Raw genomic sequence first — 25,168 nt, forward strand, 5'->3', positions numbered from 1 at the left:
AAATTTGAAAATTTAGACTTTTTTGTTATGTTTGTTTCGACAATTTTGGTATGAACATTTTTTTTTCAATTTTTGAAATACATTTTTTACTTGCTCTATAGGGCAAGTATTGGTTCCGTGTAGAAAAAAAATTTGAGGTTTTAATCAAAACCAACATTACGATGATGGAGAAGATAAAAAAAGTGGTTTTCGTCATGCCGTCCGTCGGTCCGTGCGTCTGTGCGTCCATCTGTACATCGAGCTAGGGCCTAAACGGATGGATGGATTTGCTTGAAACTTGGTACAGATGATTTTTACGTAATTCCCTAGATTTTTTTATTTTTTTAATATCTCCTTTTTAACGCATATCTCCCATACAACGTTTTCGAGGTATTGCAATTTTCTCGAAAACGGCTCTAACGATTTCGATTAAATTTGGTGTACGTAATAGTCTTATTGATTTTAACAAAACTGCATTTTTAGTTTTTCTCAAAAAATGCGGTGAACAGAAATATGGTGTTGCCGTTTTTCGAAAATCGACATAATTTTTAAGTTCATATCTTTCATCAAAACATAATTCAATTTTATCCCAAAATTTACAGACATCATTTTGAAGTGAAAAATGTAAAAAAAAATTAACAAACATTTTTGAAAAAAAAAAAATTTAATTTTATTTAATATAAAAAAAGTCGAAAGTTGACTTTTTTTATATTTTTTTTTCTCGGCACTAAACAAAATCTTAAAATAGATATTTAAGATAAAGATACTTTGAACTACAAGAGCAAGTACGTGCGACCCCAGTCGTGCATTTTATTCGATGGGAAATTCAATTATCTACAAAAAGTTTTGGGGTGATATATCCATATTTTATTAATTAAACACAAAGAGTTCTTCTTTTACATAAAGTATCAAGATCTATTAATTTTAAACGATGTGTATAAGGAGTTAGGTTAACATCTCTTTTCCAAGTTAGATTTCGAAGCGCAAACAGTAAAAACTTTTTCTGAATAGATTCGATCCGATTTATATTTGAAGTGTAACGTGGACATCATACACTGCTGCAATATACAAGCCCAGATTTCACAAGAGCACAGCAAAAAGTTTTAAGTATTTGTGGGTCGTTAAAATTTGTTGCCCACCGTCGTATGCAACCAAGTTTACGATTTGCATTGTTAATTAAATAGTCACAATGGTTTTTGATAGTTAAATAACGCCAAGATCATAAAAATAACTGACACGTTCCAATGATTTATCAGCAATGGTATAATTCATTATCAAAGGAGAAAGCTTACGAGTAAAGGACATAACTTTACATTTTGATAAATTTAAAGATATATCATTTACATTGCACCAATTAAAAAGTTTATTTAAGTCATTTTGAAGAAAATGTGCATCTTCATGGTTCTTGAAAGAATGGAATAATTTTGTATCATCGGCAAACATAAGAATCTTTGAACGAGTTATTACATTACACATGCCGTTTATAAATAACACAAATAATGGAGGACCAATGTGACTTCCTTAAGGGACACCAGAATAGACATTTATAATTTTAGACATTTTATTCTTAAACAGCACATATTGAGTTCTTTCTGAAAGATAGGATTTCAGCCACACGAGGAACCAGTTGGGAAAGCCTATACGGGCCAATTTCTTAAATAATATCAAATGGTTAACACGATCAAACGCTTTTAGTCCGGTCAATTTAGACATCCGAGGTTACATTAATTCCCAGCAAACTGAAATTTGGTTGGATTGTTGGAGACACCATCATAAATTAAATCTAAAAAGTCCTCATCGATCCGAGACCTGGAAAAAAATTTACTTGGGGTCAAAGGTCACAAAAACTGGTTTTTCACGATTTTCACCAAAATGGTAAGTCTTATCAAAAAATTTTCCATGCAAGAATTGCAGACCAGATTATTTTATATAAAAAGTGTCATGAAATTGAATTTCGTTCTTCGATGGTTAAGAATATGGGGAAAGCAAAAAAAAATTCAAAATTTTCACCATTTTTCCGATTGGGGCCCTTCTCCCGAAACCATTTCCCTGTGAATTTTTGTTTAGAAAAGATCTGAATATATATAGGGTGTCCGATAGAGAATGGACTGTTGGAATATGTTTAAATATGTTTACTGTATTCGTTCACACTCTATTTTTAATTTATAATCTAATACTTTTTATGTTTCTTATCAGAAAATATTTTCAATAAATTTATTATTCATTAATATTGTTTCAACAAAATAAGTCGTCTATTTTATTTTCTTGCTTTTGTTTGCTCTAAAGATATTTTAAATTCTACAGATTATGAGACTTATTGTGGAACAAAAGCAGAAATAGAATATAGATTTGTTTAAACAATATTAATTGCTAAGGTCCAGATTAACAGAAAAACGAAGCAGAATTTTGTACAAGAGAAATGGCAGAAGTTACATCCAAGTTTGCAAAACTCAATAATAGAAATTATGCAAATTGGAAATTCAAAACTGAACTTTTGTTGCTAAAGCAAAATTTGTGGAAGAAGGTAATCATTGGAAAAAGACCTGAAGAAAGAAAAGGGGCAACTGGTATTGTCGAAAATCAAAAAGATATCGATGAATGGGATCAGTTGGATGATGAGGCAAGGGGAACGATTGGATTGTCGGTTGAAGACGATCAACTACCACATATTCGTTCGAAAAGAACAGCCAAAGAATCATGGGATGCATTAAAAGAATATCACGAGAAGAATACTCTGTCAAATAGAGTATTTTTAATGCGATCCATATGTTCTTTGAAACTCGAAGAAGGTGGTGATGTAAAAGCTCATATTAACAAAATGCAAGCGCTGTTTACAAAACTTCGTGACATTGGGGAAGAGACATTGTCTGATAAATGGAGTGCTGCAATGCTTTTAGGCAGTCTACCAAACAGCTTTGATGCACTTATCACAACACTTGAAGCACGTAAAGAAGATGAGGTTACTTATGCGTTGGTTCAACAACGAGTAATAGCTGAATATGAACGACATTCCGAAGGGATAAATGATTCAGTCCTGAAAGTTGTGGGAAAAGTAAGCATTTGTTTTTTCTGCAAAAAGAAAGATCATTTCAAGAAAAACTGCCCAAAGTATAAAGAATGGTTAGAGAAGAAGTTTAAGGGCAAAATGAAGGTTTCAGCTGATAAGTCAATAGCATTGAAGAAAAATCTTCATCTGGTAATTTGTATAAGGTAACTGAGCAAGATTTTCTCTTCACAGTTGGTCATGTGTCGCATGAATGGATAATTGACTCAGGTGCGACCAGACACGTTGTGAACCATAAGAACTTATTTACAAACTTCGATGAATCCTACCAAAGTACAATAAAATTGGCGAATGGTAAAATAGCCCGAGTCGAAGGTATTGGTACTGGATTTCTAGAGTTTTGTAACGAACGTAATGAGATACATAAAGCGAAAATAACTATTTATTTATTTATTTATTTCGTCTATAAGTACATACATACATAATACATACTACTTTCTTAGACATAGATACAAAAAGTATAAAATTATCATATAAATAATAATTATTTCTCTAAACCAATCAATCGATAACAATAATGTTCATAATATGTTTTTTGAATACTTCTTTTGTAGAATCAAGTTCGATTACATCAGCATATTTGTTAAAAAAGTGACAAGCTTTAGTAATCGGTTCATTTAATCCGTAATTTGTCGAATGTTGTAGGATGAAGAAAAATTGATTAGCCCTCGGTCTTAGACAACGTCTAGGTGAATGTCTTATAAATTGTTCTAATAAAGGAGCACAATTAATATGACCTTTTATTACATCTCTAGCGAGTGAAATCAAAAAATAAATTCTCCTGATTTCAAGGGGTTTAATATCAATCAACGCACACCGATCATTATATGTTGGTAACGGGTGGGTCCATTCAAGTTTCAGAAGCGAATATTTCGTAAGTCTTTTCTGTATTCTTTCAATTCTATTCGACGCATTTTTGTAGTAAGGAGACCAGACTACACAGCAGTATTCTAAAATCGGTCGAACTAAACTTATAAATAGCGACTTAATTGTATAAGGACACTTAAATTCCTTAGAATTCCTGAACAAAAATCCGAGCATAGAGTTTCCTCTAGACACGATATAGTCCACATGCATTCTAAAATCTAGTTTGGAATCGAAGAGAACTCCCAAATCTTTGTGATTGAAAACTCTTTGAAGAACGTTATCAGATATAAGGACCTAAAAGACCTAGTAAATGTAAGAACACAACATTTATTAATATTTAATCAAGGTCATTTAAAAGACACCATTTTGACAAGGAAGTTAAATCATTTTGGAGTTGCACACAATCTGAAAATGAATTGATTGCTCTGTAAATCTTAAAGTCATCAGCAAATGAAAGGCATTGTGAATCTAAAACAAAGCTAGGTAAGTCATTAACAAAGAGTATAAATAAGAGTGGACCCAGATGACTGCCCTGAGGAACCCCTGAATAATTCGAGACTATTTCCGTTTAGTTTGACCAATTTTACCTGATTGCACTCTGTTTTCTAGATAGCTTTTGATCCAGTCAAATATCTGAGAGTGAAATCCTAGAGATCTAAGTTTTGACAAAAGAAGTTTATGGCTAACTCTATCAAAAGCCTTTGAAAAGTCGGTATATATGACGTCTACTTGGCTTCTTTTTTCGATTGTGTTAATACAAAAGTTTGTTAGTAGTGTGAGGTTTGTTGCTGTGGATTTCCCAGTAACAAAGCCATGTTGAAAGGGCGATATATATGTATGCTTTCACTGCATCATACATTTTAGTTTTTACCAATGATTCGAAGACTTTTGGGATCAATTGAAGTTTAGCAATTGGCCTATAGTTTTCAATTGATTGTTTAGAACCCGATTTATGAATTGGGGTTATGAATGAATTTTTGCAGGAATCAAGAAAAACTCCAGTTTGGAGAGATAAGTTGAAAATTATATGGAGGGGCTTACATAAATTTGTCATACATTTTTTTAAAAAAATTTCTGGAATATTATCAGGAGGCAAACTCACACTATTTTCCAATTAGCCGAGTGCAGAAAGAATTTCTTCTTCTGATATATATATGTAACCCATATCAATTATAGTCGGAATATTATAGTTCAGTTCCGAATGAGCTGGATTAGATCTAAAATTAGATCGAAAAAATGACGCAAACAGATTACATATTATTTTATTGAGATCACTACTACCAATAGGTACCTTTATAGGTCATATAAGCCGGAATACCAACAGATTTGCGCTTAGAGTTTATGTATTGCCAAAAACACTTTGAGTTGCTTTTGAAACTTGATTCCAAGGACCATACATATTGCTTGTATAAGAACTTTTTAAGAAAGTCGTATTCTCTACGTATACGGCAATATTCGCTTCGAAAACCTGAACCAACCTTACTCATTTTATACGTTTTGTTCAATGTGTTCTTTAATCTCGATAAGCTTTTTGTAAACCAAACGGGCTTATTATTTTTCTTCATCCGTTTAACAGGAATATAGGAAGAAAAAGCTTCATATATAATGTTTTGAAAAGTCTTATAATTTCTTTCTAAGTCCTGGAAACATAAGACCACATTCCAATCTACGCTGTTTAAAAAGTTATTTATACCAATGTAATCGGCCTTGACAAAGTCATACTTATAATCTATTTCTTTTGTATTCCCTTTGGCCAAAAATTAGCGTTGAAAACGGAGTTGAATGAATCAGCTGGAATACCAATTTTAAAATTAACCTTCTTAAGTAGATCCATATTAACATCTTTTCCAACCAACTTAAAGCAAGATATCAACGAAGAATCGATGCCACTAGATGCCGAAACATACTCAATTATCGATTCAGTACTAGTAGTAGGACGAAAACTAGATAAGTGAAGCCATTTCCGACTCTGGATAATTAAATCACCGAAACACCCATCATCTATCATTTTACTGCCTGTGATTTCCTTAGTGTGTCTCTTTTTTGTAGACTTGGCTTCATTCAATCGGTCTTGAGTGTTTTCATCAGTTCTAATAGTAACATCATTTGCATTGACACCACTAGTAGTGGGAGGTATGTGTTTTAGTTACACTCGATACATCGTTATCAGTAGCAACAATTTTCATAGCAACATTGTGTGTGTCGCCGACAAACGCATCATCTTCTACATGTGCATTCATGTCTTGAGGACAAGGAGAAGTAGCATCGCTCACTACCAAAACAATGCCGCCAGCATCAGCAACATTACCATCAGCGGCAACAACAACTTTGTCACCATTAGCAACATCGTTATCATAACCATCAGCAACAACAACAAATTGGTCACCTTCAGCAGCAGTAACAACTTGGTCACTCTCAGCAGCAACAACAACTTGGTCACCTTCAGTAACATCGTTATCATCTGTAACATCAGCTACATCATCCACTTCGTTATCATCAGCAACATCATCCACAACAACCACAACATCAGCTTTCGAAGTAACATCATGGTCATCGACAATAGCAACATCTTTCACAAAAGCGTCTTCAGTGATACGATGAATGGAACCAATGTACGAATTTGCATCAGTTGAGACACCGTCAAAAATCTTGCTTGTTTCCTCACTGCACAAAGCTTTATCAATTTTCGAATTCTGCTTTGAAGAATTAGTATTGATTGTTTGATTTGCAGCGAGCTCTGATGCACAAACCGGTTTTTTAGTATGTGAGAGATTTTTGCCACCATCACTTTTAGCGACGCGAGATGATAAGGGAGTGTTTTTAGATTTGCTTGAGTTGGCCGATGAAGATGATTGTCGAGGAAAAGGAGAGAAATTTAATTCTTTTGTTACCTTATTAGTGTAAGATCGGGTTGCCCGGGGGGGGGGGGGGTTCGATCCACTTGGACGGTCCGTAATGAGCTTTTCAAATTCAAGCTTATTATCAATAAAGAAAGAATAAAAGTCTTTGATTTTAGCTATGCAATTTAAAATTGGAATGTTTTTACAAATATCGCAGCGCCAAATTAAGTTTTTATTTGACTTGAGGGCGGAATGATGAGATTCACTCACTTTCGCACAATTTAAATGGAAAGCCGAGCGGCAACACCCGCAGTAAATCAAATTACTTTTAGAAGTTAAGACTTTACACTTTGAACATTGAATGTCCATAGTTTAATAGAAATAGCAGAGTGGTTACACGTCTGAACGACTGAACTGAACTGAAATTCTATTTGTTCCAAATTTGGTCGGCAATGTTTTGTCAGTTAAACGTATTACAAACAATGGTATGCGCGTTGAATTTGACAATCGCATTGGTGAAATAAAGTACAAGGGTGAACAAATAGGGGTTGCAGACGCTGTTGGTGATTTGTATGTTTTACGCCAACCAAATGCAATTTGTGCTTTAAAACACAATGACGAATGCATACATACATGGCATCGAAAAATGGGTCACCGAAATCCAGAAGCCATTCGTTTTATGGAGTCAAAAGGCACGATTCAAGACTTGCAGATAATTGACTGTGGTTTAAATGAAACTTGTGACACATGCATGAAAGGGAAATTAACTAGAGTACCTTTTCCAAAGAAATCAAGAACAGAATCTTCAGCAACATTAGATTTGGTCCATACGGATGTTTGTGGACCCATGCAAACAATAACATCAAGTGGCAAACGATATATCGTCACATTTATTGACGATTTTTCAAGTTTTACCGTTATTTGTTTGTTGGCTCACAAATCAGAAGTTGAACAGAAGCTGAAAGAGTTTGTTGCATTATGTGAAACGAAGTTTTTGAAGAAACCTAAAGTCATCCGTTCAGACAGAGGTGGTGAATACACGTCGAAGAGTTTGATTGAATACATGAAGTCAAAAGGTATTCAGACTCAATTGACTGCAGCGTACTGCCCGCAACAAAATGGTAAAGCGGAAAGAAAAAATCGTACGTTGATGAGATGAGATGGCACGTTGCATGCTTATAGATGCTAATCTTCCTTTCAGTTTCTGGGGTGAAGCAGTAACAACCGCCAATTTCATTCATAATCGTATAATTACAAGAACTACAGATATGATACCATATGAACGATGGAACGGAACAAAACCAAGTACAGATGTTTTTCAAATATTTGGTTCAAAATGCTTTGTCCATATACCAGCAGAGAAGAGACAGAAACTTGACAGTGTTGCAATCGAGATGATATTTTTTTGATACGATGAGCAGTCAAAAGCTTATAGATACTATAATCCAATAACGAAAAAGATCACAATTAGTCGAGACGTCAAATTTAGTTCTTCGAAAATTACCAAAATTGATGACGAAAGTGAAGAATTTATCGAATTGAGCTCTATTCATAGATCGAGAAACTGTCAAGAGAAAACTTCAGATGATGGGCAAATACTACAGGATCCGGAACCAGATATTCAAAACACCAATCAAGACGTTCAACCAGATATTCAAAACAACAATCAAGACAGTCAAGAACAGCCAATAGATAATGAGAGACCTGTTTTACAAGATTTACATCAACCAAGACGAGTTTCAGAGCGAATAAATAAGGGAATTCCACCAAAACGTTTTCAAAATGAAGCATGCGGAATATTTATGGCAAAAGAACTGATTGAACCAAAGACTTACACTGAAGCTATCGAGAGTGATGAAAAGGAGCATTGGCTCATTGCAATGAAGAAGGAGATTGAGTCTCACGAATCAAATGGGACATGGGAACTAGTCGATTTACCAAAAGGTAAAACAGCCATTGGAGGTAAATGGGTATTTAAAATAAAAACAAATTCAAGTGGTGAAATTGAAAGGTACAAAGCAAGGTATGTAGCGCAAGGTTATTATGATGAGGTCTTTGCACCTGTTGTGTTACACACCACATTCAGAACTTTACTTTCAGTAGCAGCAAAAAGAAAGATGATTGTTTACCACTTAGACGACAAAACAGCTTTTCTGAATGGGAAGTTAAGTGAAACAATTTACATGCGAAAACCAGAGGGATTCAAAAGTAACAATGAATCAAAAGTTTGCTTATTAAAGAAAAGGATTTACGGACTAAAGCAAGCCGCTAGATCATGGAACAATGCGTTACATGATGTGTTGATTGAAGGGAACTTTAATCAGAGCTACAATGATCCATGCATGTATTCAAAAATGATCGAAAACGACTACTGCTACATTATTGTCTATGTGGATGATATTGTAGTGGTTTGTATGACAATTGATCAAATGAAGAAAATTGAAGGTATTCTGAAGTCAAAATTTAAAATGGAAAATCTGGGCGAAATTAAACATTATTTGGGTATGGAAGTTAGCAGAGATTCATATGGAAATTTCGAACTATGTCAATCAAATTATATCAAGAGAACTGCATCAGAATTTGGCCTGATAGATGCAAAGGAGGCTAAAACACCGTTAGAAGTTAACTATGGAAAAAGAGAACCGTCAACAGAACTCGAAAACAACACGAAATATAGAAAATTAATTGGACGATTACTCTATTTGTCAGTTAACACGAGGCCTGACATTTCAGCAAGTGTCAGTATTTTGGCACAAAGAGTATCAAAACCAACTACAGATGATTGGTATTAACTCAAACGTGTGGTAAGATATCTCAAAACCACACCTCAATTGAAAATAAAACTCAGCAATATCCAGTCAAATGATTTATCACTGTTTGGTTATGCTGATGCTACATGGGCTGATGACCGAATAGATAGAAAGTCAAACAGTGGGAGAATCATATTCTTGAATGGAGGAACAGTTAGCTGGTCATGTCAAAAACAAAGTATGGTAGCAACATCAACTTGTGAAGCAGAGTTTATATCAGTATCAGAGGCAGCAAAAGAAGTAAAATGGCTGAGGCAACTATTGATAGAGATGCACGAACAGATTGATTTGCCTACCAGAATCTACGAAGACAATCAAGGATGTATTGAGTTAGTACGTGATAGCAAGTTTTCGTACAAAACCAAGCATATTGATACAAAATATAAGATGATCCGTGATCTTGCAAAGAAAAATATCATTCAACGTGAGTATTGTCAAACCGATGAAATGATTGCTGATTTACTAAATAAACCATTAAATGCAACAAAACATAAATATTTTCGTAATAAATGTAATATAGTATGAACGAGGAGGAGTGTTGGAATATGTTTAAATATGTTTACTGTATTCCTTCACACTCTATTTTTAATTTATAATCTAATACTTTTTATGTTTCTTATCAGAAAATATTTTCAATAAATTTATTATTCATTAATATTGTTTCAACAAAATAAGTCGTTTATTTTATTTTCTTGCTTTTGTTTGCGCTAAAGATATTTTAAATTCTACATGGACAACCATAAAACAGCTGTTAGCTACACTTATGACTGTTCTAAAAACAGAAAGAAAAAAGTTCTATCGTAACCAGTTCATAAAATATTGGCTTTTTTTCGTTCAGTGTATTTTAAATTTTATCATCTTATGTTTTCGTTCACTGCAACCACGAATGAATGAATTGTTTTTATTTCTTTTTTTTTATAATTTTCTACACCAATTGGATGAGTACATAAACACTTTAAAAATTTCATAGCTATTGCGCATTTTGCTTAAAAAAATTTTGAAATCCGTTTTTTGATGCAAAATGTAAAAGAAGTATTTTATGAAAATTTTTAAACACCTGTAGTATAAAATAAATCTATAGAAACCTAGGTGGCCAACTTTCTTAAAAATATTCCCCTTAGACGAGAATATTTTAAAGAAAGTTGGCCACCTAGGTTTCTGTAGATATATTTTATACTACAGGCGTTTAAAATTTTTCATAAAATACTCTGTTCACATTTTGCATCAAAAAACAGATTTAAAAATTTTTTTAAGGAAAATGTGCAATAGTTATGAAAATTTTTAAGTGTTTATGTACTCATCCAATTATTTTAGAAAATTATAAAAAAAAGAAATAAATAAAATTCATTCATTCGTGGTTGCAGTGAACGAAAACATAAGATGATAAAATTTAAAATACACTGAACGAAAAAAAGCCAATATTTTATGAACTGGTTGCGATAGAACTTTTTCTATCTGTTTTTGGAACAGTCATAAGTGTAGCTATCAGCCGTTTTAGAGTTGCCCATTCTCTATCGAACACTTTGTATTTTATTGGGACCCATTCTAAACAAAAAATACTAGGGAAATGGTTTCGGGAGAAGGGCCCCAATCGGAAAAATGGTGAAAATTTCCATTTTTTTTGCTTTCCCCATGTTCTTAACCATCGAAGAACGAAATTCAAGCTAGAAAAATAATGAAATTTCAGGAACTTTTCAGTTGGGAGTTATTTTCCAGTTATCGGCTTGATTATGACGGTTACAACTCAACTTCAACTTTTTGAATCGTTATACCTAAGAAACGGTGGGTCTTAGGAAAAAAAGTGTCATCGCACTTTTTATATATAATAGTCTGGTCTACAATTCTTGCATTGAAAATTTTTTGATAAGACTTACAGTTTTGCAGAAAATCGTGAAAAACCAGTTTTTGTGACCGTTGACCCCAAATAAATTTTTTTCCAGGTCTAGGATCGATGAGGACTTTTTAGATTTAATTTATGATGGCGTTTCCAACAATCCTACCAAATTTCAGCTTGCTGGGAATTAATGTAACCTCACCCCCTTATTTTAGTCTAATTTGACCGGACTATTTGGAGAAATCTAAGTATATAACATAAGTTTGAAAACCATGCTAATTTTTTATCACAGTTTCCGAGCAGAAATACATTAAGTTTGTGGTTGTAGATTTTCCTTCTGTGAAGCCATGCTGATAAGGAGAAATTAATTGACTCTAGTTACTTTTTAAGAGGTCACACATGATGTTTTCAAACATTTTTGGGATACAAGACGGTTTAGCAATACCTCTATAATTTTCAATATTGGATTTATTTCCTTTTTTGTGCAAGGTTAAAATAAATGAAGATTTCCACATTTTCGGAAAAACTGATTTTTTTTAGAGATAAATTAAATAAATTACACAATGGGTGTACAAGAACAGACATATTTTTTTTTCAATATACAGGAAGGAAATTCGTCAGGTCCGTAGAACATTGAGTTTTTCATTTTTAAAATATAATCTTTTATCACAGCTTCACTGATTATAGGGACGGAAAAATTTAGTTGAGGGTAATATTGCACATTGTTATTTGAGGTATCTCATTTCTTATTATCACAGGAATCAGGTAATTGGTAAACGTGTTGAAAGAAGTCAGCAAACATATCACAGATTGTATCAGTCTCACTAGAAGTGTTATCACAGAAGTTCATTGTAGCTGGAAATTTGGATTCTTTCCTCTTAGATTTTACAAAATTCCAAAATGATGGGATTTTCCGAATTTGGATGTTGAATTCTTCTCACATAATTCATGTATGAAGTTTTTATTTTAAATTGGAGATCCCTGTGGGCAGCACTATATTTAACATAATCGGTGACAGATGAGGATAACTGATATTTTCTAGAAAGTTTAGTTTTTTTATTTCGGAGAGTACGAAAATCCTTGGATAGCCATGGTGATCTTTCGAAGTCCACCGACACTTTCATTAACGGAGTACAGGCAGACAAACAATTTTTTAAGTGTACATGAAAGGTAGCACAACAATCATTTACATCTGGGTTCACAAACATATTTTCCCAATTATATGATTGAAAGATTTAAAAACAGAGACTCGTTTACTTTTTTGAAGTCAAGCTTATAGGATCTTGCAGTTTTTTGAGGTTTTATAATGTTGTCAACAAAATATTTAATATTAATTGAAAAGTGATGTTCCGATTCAGCAAACAGGAAGTTATCATATTTTTCCAAAGAAGTTATATCAGGTGAACCAGTTAACACTAGTTCCAAAGATCTCTCATTATTATTTGTTATATAATTAATTTGAACAATACCGTTAACACAACATTCATCAACAAAGGAATAACAATCTTCATTCAGAATTTCAGGTAAAACAGGAATAAGAAAAGAGCCGGCTTCGGGGTCAGGAATCCACTTAACTTTTGGCATATTAAAATCACCTAAAATAAACAATACCGCGTCGGAAGATTGTTTGATAGCATGTGAAATCGAATCGGGTTTTCCATGGATGGTGATTTTTACACTGATGAACTCAATATCTGTATACAAAGCAGTTATTTCAATAGATTGCAGGGAAGATTTAAGGGCAATGAGTACACCACCACCTTCGCTCTTATCACTCGTTTGAGCAATTCGATCTTTGCGAAACACAGTATAGTCACTACACAAGATATTATTATCACGAACAGTACCATTCAGCCATGTTCGGTAAAACTAAGCCATCATATTCAATATTAATGGATTTAAGATACAATTCGTTCAGTTTAGATTTCATTCCACTTGTATTATGGTAGTAAATAGACAGAGTTTTGAGGCTTATTAGTTTTTTGAATTATTTAATGTGATACAAAGTTTTTCAGGATCAACAGTGTTTCGCGGACCGCGCGGACGATCTTCGAATTCAGGCCACATTCTAGGATTTAGAACTAAATCAAACAGATTACGAGGCGTTTTAACTTTAAATGAAGCTATTTCCCTTTCATTTTTAAATTTTAACTTCGTACATGTTATTTCATTTAAATTTTCGATTTTTGTAAAAGCTTTTATGTAATTTACAATATCATCTTCAGTCGTCGATGCATCAAATCGCGAAAGGAAAATAGTTTTAGGCTTGTGAATAAGCTTCAAAATAGGTGGTATAACTGTTGAGACGTTTGTTTCAGTTTCCATCGGGGAAGTGGTAACAGTTTCAGAAACTGCTTCAGACAAATCGGGAAGCGGGGGAACCGGTCCGTTTGTTGAACCTTCCAGACTGTCAACTTCTTTGTTCTGCTTCTTGCTTGAAGGTTCTGATTGCATTACTGCTTTCCTTTTGGCACCTGGAGTAAGAGGCGGCGAAGATTTTACCAAACTTTCCACTGTAGTCTTTATCTCATTTATAAGATTTTGAAGTTCCAAAAGTTATTCCAAGGTTGACAATAATTTGTCAACCTTGGAATAAAGAGATACAGACTTACCAAAATTACAACGATCACAAAAATAATGCAAATTTGTATGAGCGCTAAATATTTCGAAGGTTGAGAGTTCCATTTTCGCACATATTAGATGATATGAGGCACCACACACCCCACTACATGGAATGGATTGTTCGTTCTTCAAAATAACTTCCGAGCACATTAAACAATTTGCCAATTTGTTTTTTATCAATCAAAGTTTTATAAAAAATAGACAAGTACCTTAAAAGCAACATTTTTCACAGATATAAACACCAAAAGTTAAATTAGAACAAAATATTGTTTTTTTTTGTGTTTTCAGTTTTAATTTTACCGACTGTACTGTATTGTAATTTAAACAATTTTGCGCACCTTAAAGTATGCAATATACAGTCAAACTTCTTTATAACGAACTTCTTTATAACGTAATTTTCTCTATAGGGAATTTCATTTCGTTCCCCTTCCCCTTAAAAAACATTCCATACGAGTTAGTTTCTTTATAACGAAGTTCCCTATAACGAAATTCTCTTTATAAAGAACTAATTTTTTTGACCCAAGAGCAAATTCGTTTCTTTATAAAAATATGTCAATTTTCAAATTTGAAAAAAAGCTCACTAGATTTGTATACCGAGTTTTAAAAGGGAACTCCCCGTTTTGGCAAGAATTTTCTTAAAGTTATTGTATGTATGTATGTTTGGATGCATGAAAAAGGGTACATTTGTTTTAGAAATTGTACGCATATAGACAGGTAAATCGTTCGTTTGAGTTTACATTTTAAGTTAGCCAATCACAAGGCTATTTCGCTATGAGAGAATATTGATAAAATTAAAAGTGGAGAAAAGAAAAGTATGTAGCTGAAAAATTTGATGTGTCGTTTAGTACACTATCAACAATGTTAAAGAATTAACTAAAAATTTTAAAGTTATGATTCATGTGCATGTTCAATTTCAAAGTTGATATGTTTTAACTAAAAAATATAAATGAATAAATTTCCTTAAGATGAGTTCTTTTTTGTACCATATTATTTTAAAAGAACACATGCAGTATTAAAAAATAAATTTTCTATATAACGAATTTTTTATAAAACTTCTTTACAACGAAGCAATTTTTTGTTCCCTTGAAGGTTCGTTATAAAGAAGTTTGACTGTAATTTGTTATTGGTAAGAAGTAGTTTTCACGAATAGCACCAAAATGAATATTATAATAAATGCACCAAACTGTTGCTGAATTTAGAGAAGATTGCTAAATGTCATACTCTAGTAAAATATTAATTCACTTCGACTTCTTGGCACAAAAATGTTTTTTATTAATTAAGAACTATTCACTGAATAACAAATGCAAAAGACTTCAAATAGGAACGAAAAAATGTTTAACAAAAACAACAGTCAATAATTTTACAAATTACGGGTTATACAATTATACGAAAAAATTAATCAAAATAGAGACGATTTTTTCAATGCTTACACTCACAACAGAGTTGCCGTTATAACCTATTGAACGATTCCTGCAAAAAAAACTCGTGAAAGTCTAAATTCCTTATTGCTATGTTCTTTAAAAGATAATAAATGGCATATTCCCCTTATAAATAAGATTAGGGGCGTAAAAAAAATGGACCAAAAAGTTGACAGGTATGTGGTTTGATTTTTGACCCTTTCTGAACTCTAATCCATTGGTGAAACTCGGTCCTCATATTTTGCATACTCAACTACCTCTAGCGCCCGGTCTGTATTCAATATCAACTTATTTTTCATTTTAAACCAATTTTAACCACTGTCTTTAAGAGTTAAGTAACAAAACGGTCGAAGCTAAGACTATAAAAATTTTCAATTTCAATACAATTTAGTTTATTGAACTTGTTATTTACAATTGACTTAAATTTTACTTATTTCTAAGATACATTGATAGATACAAATTTTTGCTGTCACAGAGGGGCCTAACCTTATACAATGACTAAGTTATAAAATATAAATAAATATTATACATGGATAAACTTAATTTAAAAAGTCTGCTGACTAGGTTGTCCTCGGGGTGATTACCAGTTGTGGGTTTGAGTTGAGTTGGGTTGGTTTGGTTGGCATTAGCCACGGTAGTATGCCGACTTGGTGTAAAAGTTAACTTCTTCGTTGTCCATTGAAATTATGTGCTCAGCCAGTATATCCAAAGCGCAAAGGTACCTAGATTCCAGATGTTGTTCTTAGGCTGTCATTCTTCTCATCAGTTGATTGGGTTGGTTGGCGATATTTCCTACAAGTATCTTCGACGATTGCAGTAGATACTTGTCCAGTGGTATGATTTTTGCTTCCTCGTAGAAGTGTCAATGTGATACTTATACAGCTTCCAGCCGATCGACTACCTCTTCCTCCTGATCGTCTAAGGCACAGTAGTTCCGACTTGGATGAGTTGATTCGGATACCCTATTTACTGTAGAACTCATACAGTTTCCGAATGTGAGCTTCGACTTTCCACTAATACTATAACGAGCCTTACAAGTTCGTGAGAGAAACTTGTTGTTTACAAGAAAAAAATTAAATTGGTGAAACGGTTTTTCTACAAACTTGTGGTTTTCAAAAGTTACTTGTAATTTTTTTTCAATAATCACAAATTTCTGAATTACTTATTTGTACTTTGTGAAACAGAGTTCTATTGTACAATTTTGTACTTGTGATCTACAAGGGAACGGGTCGTTATTCTGTATTCCTAAATTCTGTATGACCAAAATCGGTTCATTAATGCCAATTGTTTATAATAAAAGATTTAAAGAGAGAGTGAGTTATAAACAATTGGTCATATCTCAGGCATTAACGAACCGATTTGAAAAATTTAAAGATTTAATTGTCTTGCTAGACATCAATTATAATATTTACCCCTCTGCGCCCATACGGCAACCCAAGTAACAATTTGATAATAAACAAGGGAGTTGGAAGGGACCATCAAACCTAACGGCAAGATGTGTTTTGTCACTATGCGGGGTCTAAGGTATAAGAATCCGGTCATATTTGCTGGTCCTCACATTTTGCACACTCAACTTCCTCTATTAAATAGTACTCAACGTGTTTTTTAAACTTTTTAACTTTTTTCGCAAATTTTGACTTCGAAATCGTATATTTCGAAAACAACTGTTTTAAAAAGCTTGATTCATTAATTTAAAATTAAGTATACCTACAACTCTAGCATTTGAAAAAAGTAACATTCATAACTGTAAGTGTTGCCGTTGTTTTTTAATAATTGTTTTTCCATTTGAAGTCATTTTTTTGAAAATTGCCCGCCCTCCTTAACGGAGTGAGATAGACAACTATTTTATGGCCAAAGTGCGCATTTTTTTTCATTATCAAAACAATTTTTCTTTTATCATTTACAGAATTTAGGAATGCAGAATTTTGAAATCCAGAATTTTGTATTTACAGAATTTTAGAATACAGAATTTTAAAATACAGAATTTTGAATTTACAGCATTTTAAAATACAGAATTTTGAAAGCCGAATTTTGGCACCTACAGAGTTTCGACCCCAACCCGATCTACAAGCCACAAATTTGTGCTTGTAACTTAGTTGGTGAAATAGGGTCCTGGAGCCATTATGAACGGTTTTTTTATTTGACTATCCCTGAAACGACCCACAGATTAGCAAACACACAAAAAAAGGAAAGGATAAACCTTTTCTTTTTTTATTGAAAATCTCAACCTCTGAAAGCTTTTAATTGTACTGTAGTGTATCTCGTAGTCTCTCCTCCAATGGATTAAAACCTAGTGAGTATTGATTCTACATTTTCAATTCAAATGGAAAAGTAAAGACATGGTTTACAGCTGGCTTTAAAATGCAATGGTAAGTCCAATCACATCACAAATAAAATACCTTTGATATTTGATACCTTGCCGTTAGTTTTGGAAAAGCGAAAATATTTCTTCCTTGATAAATTTAACCCACATTTTTCATGTTATATTTACTTGTATATCGACTTTTAATATTGTTCTTCTATTAAAATATTTCTTTTAGGAGGTGAAGGTTCTAAAAGCATTAGTATTAGGAGAAGAAGAACGTGGACAGAGCCAGTATCAAGTTATGTGCTTTGTGACCAAATTTATTAAAGGTGACTTCATTTCTGCCGATGCAATGTCAAAATTACGTCAAAAAAATCCAAGTACAGTTCGAATACCGGAAGAAGATAAAGGAAAGGAAACAATAACAATGACATCATGGATACATTTAAATAAATCAACGCCAATTACAAGACATTTGTCAGGATTGTGTTCCGAAGCAGTGGATGCGACGTTCGTGCGTGATATTGATGTTAAATCATGGGCAGAACTTCCAGGTAATATTAATTTTGTATAACTATATTAATAGCAAAGTATTACAAAGGAAATATATTGTATTTTGATCAAATAGGATCTTCAATATCGAGCTTAGAAGCAGCTACTCAACTATTTCCCGACAGTTTAATATCGCACTGCAGTGAAGTTACCAGTTTTTGGGCACCCTGTCTCTGCACATTGGAAATGTGCATAGGCTGGTATCCATGCGGTTTGAAGTACTGCAAGGGAAAACCGGATCAATCCATGGGTAATGGTCAGAATGTAGCAAATTATCGATGTGGCATTAAAACATGTCGTAAATGTACTCAATATGTGTACTATGTGCGGCAAAAACAGCAGTGCCTTTGGGATGAATGACGAGTGCTGAATTTGTTGCTCGATAATTCTTCACCATTGCAAACTGTTGTTGCCAATCGAATAATAGCAACAATAGTAGAATCTCAGAGAAAGATTATCGATCGACAACTAAGCTATAACTATCAAGATTACTTTCTAGTTAGACACTACCGTTCTACCTATCGACTTCACCGACATTACCGGTATCAACCTTTTCTTAAACTATTTACCACTCAATCGCTGCCAGCCTTGATAATAATTTTAAGCATATTTTTTATACCAAAAAAGTTCATAGACAAAATTATTAAATGAAGAAAAGCAATTCAAATCGTCGTTTTGGATTTGCATTTATTTTGTAAATAATCTGTACAAAGTTGACTTAAACAAAAACGGAAGATGTTTATATTGTTTTCGGTTAGTTATTAGACCGAAGTGTTATTAGATTTAATTTTAAAATTTGAAATCAACAGAAAGTCGGTTTTAATTTATTATTACTAATTTATTCAACTATGTTTTTTTTCGAAATGAAGACATTTTTTACTTGCTCTATAGGGCAAGTATTGGTTTCGTGTGGAAAAAAATCGAGGTTTTAATCAAAACCACAATTACGATGATGGAGAAGATCAAAAAAGTGGATTTCGTCATGCCGTCCGTCGGTCTGTGCGTCTGTGCCATATGTACATCGAGCTAAACGGATGGATGGATTTGCTTGAATCTTGGTACAGATGATTTTTACGTAATTCCCTACAACCGTTTTTTTTTATTTTTTAATATCTCTTTTTTGACGCATATCTCTCATATAACGTTTTCGAGGTATTGCAATTTTCTTGAAAACGGCTCTAACGATTTCGATTCAATTTGGTGTATTATTGATTCTAACAAAACTGCGTTTTTAGTTTTTCTCAAAAAATTCGGAGAACGGAATTATGGCGTTTCCGTTTTTCAAAAACTGACATATTTTTTAAGTTCATATATTTCATCAAAGCATTGGTCAATTTTATTAAAAATTAACATACAGCATTTTGAACTTTCAAAAAGTTTTTGAAAAAAAAAAATTAATATAATTTTTTTAACATTACATTTTTTTTTTTAATTTTTTTTTTCTCGACACTAAACAAAGTATTAAATTTTAAATAGATATTTAAGATAACGATACTTTGGACTACAAGAGCAAGAACGGGCGACCCAGTCGTGTATTTTATTTTCTTTATTATCTTTTCATTATTCTGTTTATTTACATTTTTAATTCCACGCTGAACATAATCATACCCCTTCTTTCAAAACCTCTTAATTTTATTAAACAACATACATACAAAAATTATGTTAAATCAACAATTATCTTTCCGACTGTAAACTACAGTTAAAGTACCGTTTAATACATAGTTAAAATACTTAAAAAATACATATGGATGTAAAGAAATTCAAATGTCAAAAATAAATCCAAATCCATAATATTCATTACTTAAATGCAATCTTCAATCCATTTTTTTAAATCCAATCTCGTTAAATCCAAATAAATCTAAACTGCTCTCTGGAGGTCTGTTTAACTTTAGAAATTCAGATGTAAAAGATGCAAAATTCATTTGCACAGTGTTCAGTTGTTTTGTCAGGTATTTTGAAAAGGAAAAACAAAGATAAATGCAAATTATACTAAATTTATTGAATATATACATAATTTTTTTTTAGAGAATAATATGAACAAAAAATGAAATCCTTGGATTTATTAAATTTAGAGTGAAGTTCAATTCTAACAAGCAGTCCCCTGCTTGCGTGCTTCGCATGTTTTATAATGTTTTTTACCTGTGCCTTGCAAAGCGCTTTTGTAGCAACGACAAAGACGGGTGGCAAAATTTTAGTAGCACAGTAGCAGCAGTTTTCTTTGGCTACCAAACTTGCCAATCCCTTTTATCTGTACCTACAACATTGCTTTCATAAAACGATGTGCGTGCAGTGTGTAGTTGTAAAGTCAGTTAGGGATGAAAAGTATAAACACTGCTTTCAAGCCACTCTGTTTTGAGGTTTTCGTTAATCGGAATCGGACAAATCTGATTTCTAATTTTTAGTTTCACAAAAATAGCTACCTCTGTCATAATTGAATCATGTATTTTCAAAACATGATAAGTCCATGATTCCAAATTTTCAAGGAGAAGAAAAGAACGTTCTATTTTCTTTTGTTAAGTGTAGCAAAATGTATAAAAAATATATTTTGTAGAACTTTTACCTAGCTACAGAATATCGTTTGGTATTTACTTTTTGGACCGATTCACAGTGTGTCGTCCCCTTATGATAAATCAATTTTTTTTTTGTTAAAAATTAATATTTTTCCTATTAAAATATAATTTAGAAGTGTCAACTCATATGAAAACATATTTATCTTAGAAAATAACCCAGGTTATGTATTCAAAATAAGCTCCGAAACATGAGTACCTCGGAAATCGAAAATATTTTGAGGAATTTATGGGAATCTTTGAGAGTGTATATTTCACGTTTGGTAATTGTTTGAAAAATTTTGTTAATGTTATTTTGTTTATTTGAGTGTTGTTGTAAAACGTATAACAAAAAAAATTAAATTTATAAAATTATATATGAGTTATTAAAATTTCTTTGATAAATGGCAAAAAAAAAAATTTAATTTTTAAACTTAATTTAAAAAAAAAAAACATATAAAATCATATCGATAATTTTTTTATATTATTTTGCCTTAGGCCTATACTTAATATTGGCAAAGTTTGGTCTGCTTCTGTTTGCGATTACCAGAGATATTCACATTTATGTGCTACGAGTCAAGTACTCAAAATAATTCATTTTTTGAGAAACATCTTCAAGGGGATCACAAAAATGAAAAAATCGATGTTTTTAATAATTTTTAGCCATACACAAGTAACAAAAAGCTGTTTATGTAATTAAAAATATTTTAAATATTGTTTTCAACAAGAAAAAAATTATATTTTTCTGCATACTAAATTTTTAATGTAATTACTTGACCCGGCCACGCTCTACTGTGTATTATAGCGTATTTACCAACCTCGCCGATATAAGAATTTACGAAAATGCAAATAAAACGTTATTTCAAAATTTGAAAGCGATTGACAAAAAACTATTCGAGATTTGCTATGAAACGCAAATAAACATACGATTTTTTTGTATAGAGAAGATAAACAAAACAAGTTGACTTCAACTTAAGATTTCTCAAAGTAGAAAAAAGATATTGAAAAGATTTAAACGGGCTTTAAAAGAAAACATTTAGTTCTTTTAGAAACTGTCACAAATTTATTTAAAATAAATCACCACGTTCAAGAACATAACCTCAAAAACTGTTAAAAAACGACATTTCAGATTTTCTAACGGGAATATTTCAAAAACGTGATATGATAGAATTTTTCTGACTTCGGATTCGAGTTCAGCACACCAAAAACCTTACGAAAAAAATATTTTTGTTTATATATAAAAAAAAAAATTAATTTTGCTCACAAGTGGCTTCTTCAATAAATGTTAATTTCATAAATTATACTAAAAAAAAAGTAATAGGTTGTTTAATTTGTTAATTTGTATTTTTTTTTTCTATTCCTGCCATAAAAACACAAAAAAAGATATTAAAACTCCAAAAACTTAGCTGCAAGTATTTATGATTAAACTTTTGTATGGGCTCGACACACTGTGCGATTGTTTAAAAGATAAAAAATAAAAACGATTTTGGACTTATCATACTTTGAAAATAAACGTATGTGAAATTAGTTTTAAAATTAATATACAATTTTTTTAAAGCCTCAGTCTATCAAACAATTGCATTTGGGAATAGAATATAATGTTTCGAGTAGTTATTTTACTTGAAAGACGCTTTCAACTTAAGATTTTGAGTCAGTAGTCAGCTTCTCTATGTGTAGTCAATTACTCATAAAAAAGTTGCTGTTTATTTTCAAAAGATGATAAGTCCGGGACTTTTATGATGTTTTGACAATAAATTTTTTTTTCGCTTAGCTGTAAAATCGAATATAGACTGAGTAGATGCTTCATATTTCATATTGAAGGCAGGTGTGGTTATCCCCCAAGAACATATTCAGTTAAAAAAACGAATTTTGAAAAAAAGTGGACTTATCATGTTTTGAAAATATTGAAGGGAAAAAGCTATTTCAGGCAGATTTTATGAAATTTTAGAAAGTTACAGTTCATAAAGCAAGGATCACGGTCTTTCGTGAAAATTTCATGAAGCGAAAAACATTGTATTTAATTGTTTATGCTATAGGGATTATTTTGTTCGTATAATTTCTTTTAAATAAACCCAAAAATATAATGTTAGCATCCCTTCCACTTTTTTTTCTTTTAACCATCATATGCATATTAGGGTTTAACATAGAAAAAAAATGGATTGTTCTTATACAGAAAAAATGGATTGCATCTTTAAAACATATTGAAGGTGCGTTCTTTTTCTAACAATAGTCAACTATAGTTGTTATGTCAAAAAAATTGTTAGAAATTGTTGGGTTTTTTACAAATCATTTAGGAACGATTTATTGTTAGATATTGAGTCATTCCATTTGAAATCAATAAATATGGTGTGCGGCATGATTTTTAATTTAAATTAAAAACAAAATTGGGGACATTCTTTGAGGTAATAGAAACGATAAACCACCACTATTAAATTTTTTCGAAAATTCGATCAATTTTACACTGGTGCGCAACGGGTTGTAGCTTTTTACTTATAATACGCATTGAAATGGTTGATACTTTTTTTCTGATAGGGTAGTGTATGTGTATTTCATGTAATAAAATTAGAAACAAAATGGTTGCCATCTGAAATGTTCACTATTTTTCTTCAATTTTACGATTTTCACCTGCGGTCTGCGTTAATACGGTTGCAAATCCAGGAGTAATTTTTTTTAAATTAAAGTATGAACCCTTCCGTTACCACGAAATAATTATTATTGCCCTAGAGCCTAGAATAATGTCTTCTAAGAAAAAACAAAATTTGAAAATTTATGTTTTTGATAAATGCTCAACTTTGGCTTTAAAAAAACCCATGTGGTACCAAAAATTAACATTTGATACCTATTTTCAGTAAATATAGTATAAATCTTTGTGAATCATGGTCACTTAGTGTCATTTTGTTATTTTCAGTTCTTTAGGAAATATGATTTTTTTTTTCAAAGTATTAGTTTAAAGGAAAATCAAAGCAAAGTTTTTTTCATTATAAATCATATTTTCATGGATCCATCGTTTTTTTTTATCAGCCATATTTTACAATAATTCTTCTAATAAATTACCATTAAAAAAATGGTAAAACCGTTGAATAGAGGCTGTAAAAAAGTAATTTAGCTTCTTCTTTTTTTTAATGCAAAATAGAGAAAAAATATTTGTTTGCTAATTTGCTAAATATCAGTTTAAAAAGATAAAATAAAAATGGGATTTCAAATAAAACTCTTCGTCGCCGAGGAGGAGTTTTTAAAATGAATTTATATTTATTAAAAAATCGAAATGAAATATAATAACACCGGCACACAAAAAAAAAAAAGTGTCATGAACCAGAAACCAGACCTATCTTTCTATATGTTTTTGGGCACGCTGAATTCGAATTTGAAGTCCGTTGCATTTTGTTTGAATTTTTATGACTTTTTTGGAGTTTTTTGCATTTTTCTCAAAACTGAAGGGTGACCGGGCAAAACGGTCTGGTTTCTGGTTCATGACACTTTTTTTTTTTTGTGTGCCGGTGCACAGTGGGTCCCGCCATAGGTCAAAAATAAAAAAAGTAAATGTCAATTTTTTAAAATCCAATGATTAAACAACGTTCTACAATCTCCCATCGAACCAAAACCAAAAAAAATTTGACGGTTACCCTTTTTTTCATTTCTTAATAGCCATTCAAAGTCGGTATATAAAAAAAGGTACAGTTTTTTTAATCGCTGCAGTTATAAGGTGGGAACTTGCGATAGTGATAGCGGGTGTTAAAAATTGTGAACAGTATTAAATTGTTATGGATATTAAACGAGAAGGTTAATACTTTCTAAAAACATAAATTAAATTGTTAAATAACATTAAGGCTAATTGTAATGGGGCTCGTTAGCGAAGCAATTTTAACCATTTTTATTTAGCTCAATTTTCATTAAATTAGAGATTTAGTTGGTTTGCCTTCGAGTGCCCTCTACAATTTAAGTTCTCAAATGAAGAATACCGTCCTACCTTTCGAAATAATAGCGCCGTTTTTTCCCCTTTTTTCCCCTTTTCGAGTAATACGAGTTCAAATGACGATACACGGAGAAAAAAAAAATACAACGTAAAACTAAAAAAAATCCTTTTTGGCACTTTTATTTTTATAAAAGACTGAACTAGAGGGTAAGGGTAAAGTGCTCGACTGACAGGCAGGTCCATTTCCGGCATTAACCATTTTTTTTTATATTTAAAAAAAAAAAAATTTTTTTACCTTTTTTAATTTTTTTTGAAAATAACCAAAATTTTAAAAAACTGACTTGATGCATTTTTTTGCAATAATAAATCATATAAAATGATAATACAGGTGTTTCATTAAAAAAAAAATGGTCATTAT

General features: G+C 31.9%; 1 protein-coding gene across 1 annotated transcript in view; it reads left to right on the forward strand.

Annotated features, from left to right (window-relative positions):
* LOC129916273 (out at first protein) overlaps positions 1–18,958 on the forward strand; it is an 81,435-nt gene extending 62,477 nt beyond the window's left edge. Inside the window, exons 3-4 of the mRNA XM_055996131.1 lie at positions 17,975–18,293; positions 18,368–18,958. Coding sequence (XP_055852106.1) covers positions 17,975–18,293; positions 18,368–18,651 — 603 coding nt within the window. The 3' untranslated portion in view covers positions 18,652–18,958. The remainder of the gene's footprint in view (positions 1–17,974; positions 18,294–18,367) is intronic.
* Positions 18,959–25,168: the final 6,210 nt, after the last annotated feature.

The sequence above is a fragment of the Episyrphus balteatus genome, chromosome 1 (genome assembly GCF_945859705.1).
Source record: "Episyrphus balteatus chromosome 1, idEpiBalt1.1, whole genome shotgun sequence".
NCBI classification, from domain to species: domain Eukaryota; kingdom Metazoa; phylum Arthropoda; class Insecta; order Diptera; family Syrphidae; genus Episyrphus; species Episyrphus balteatus.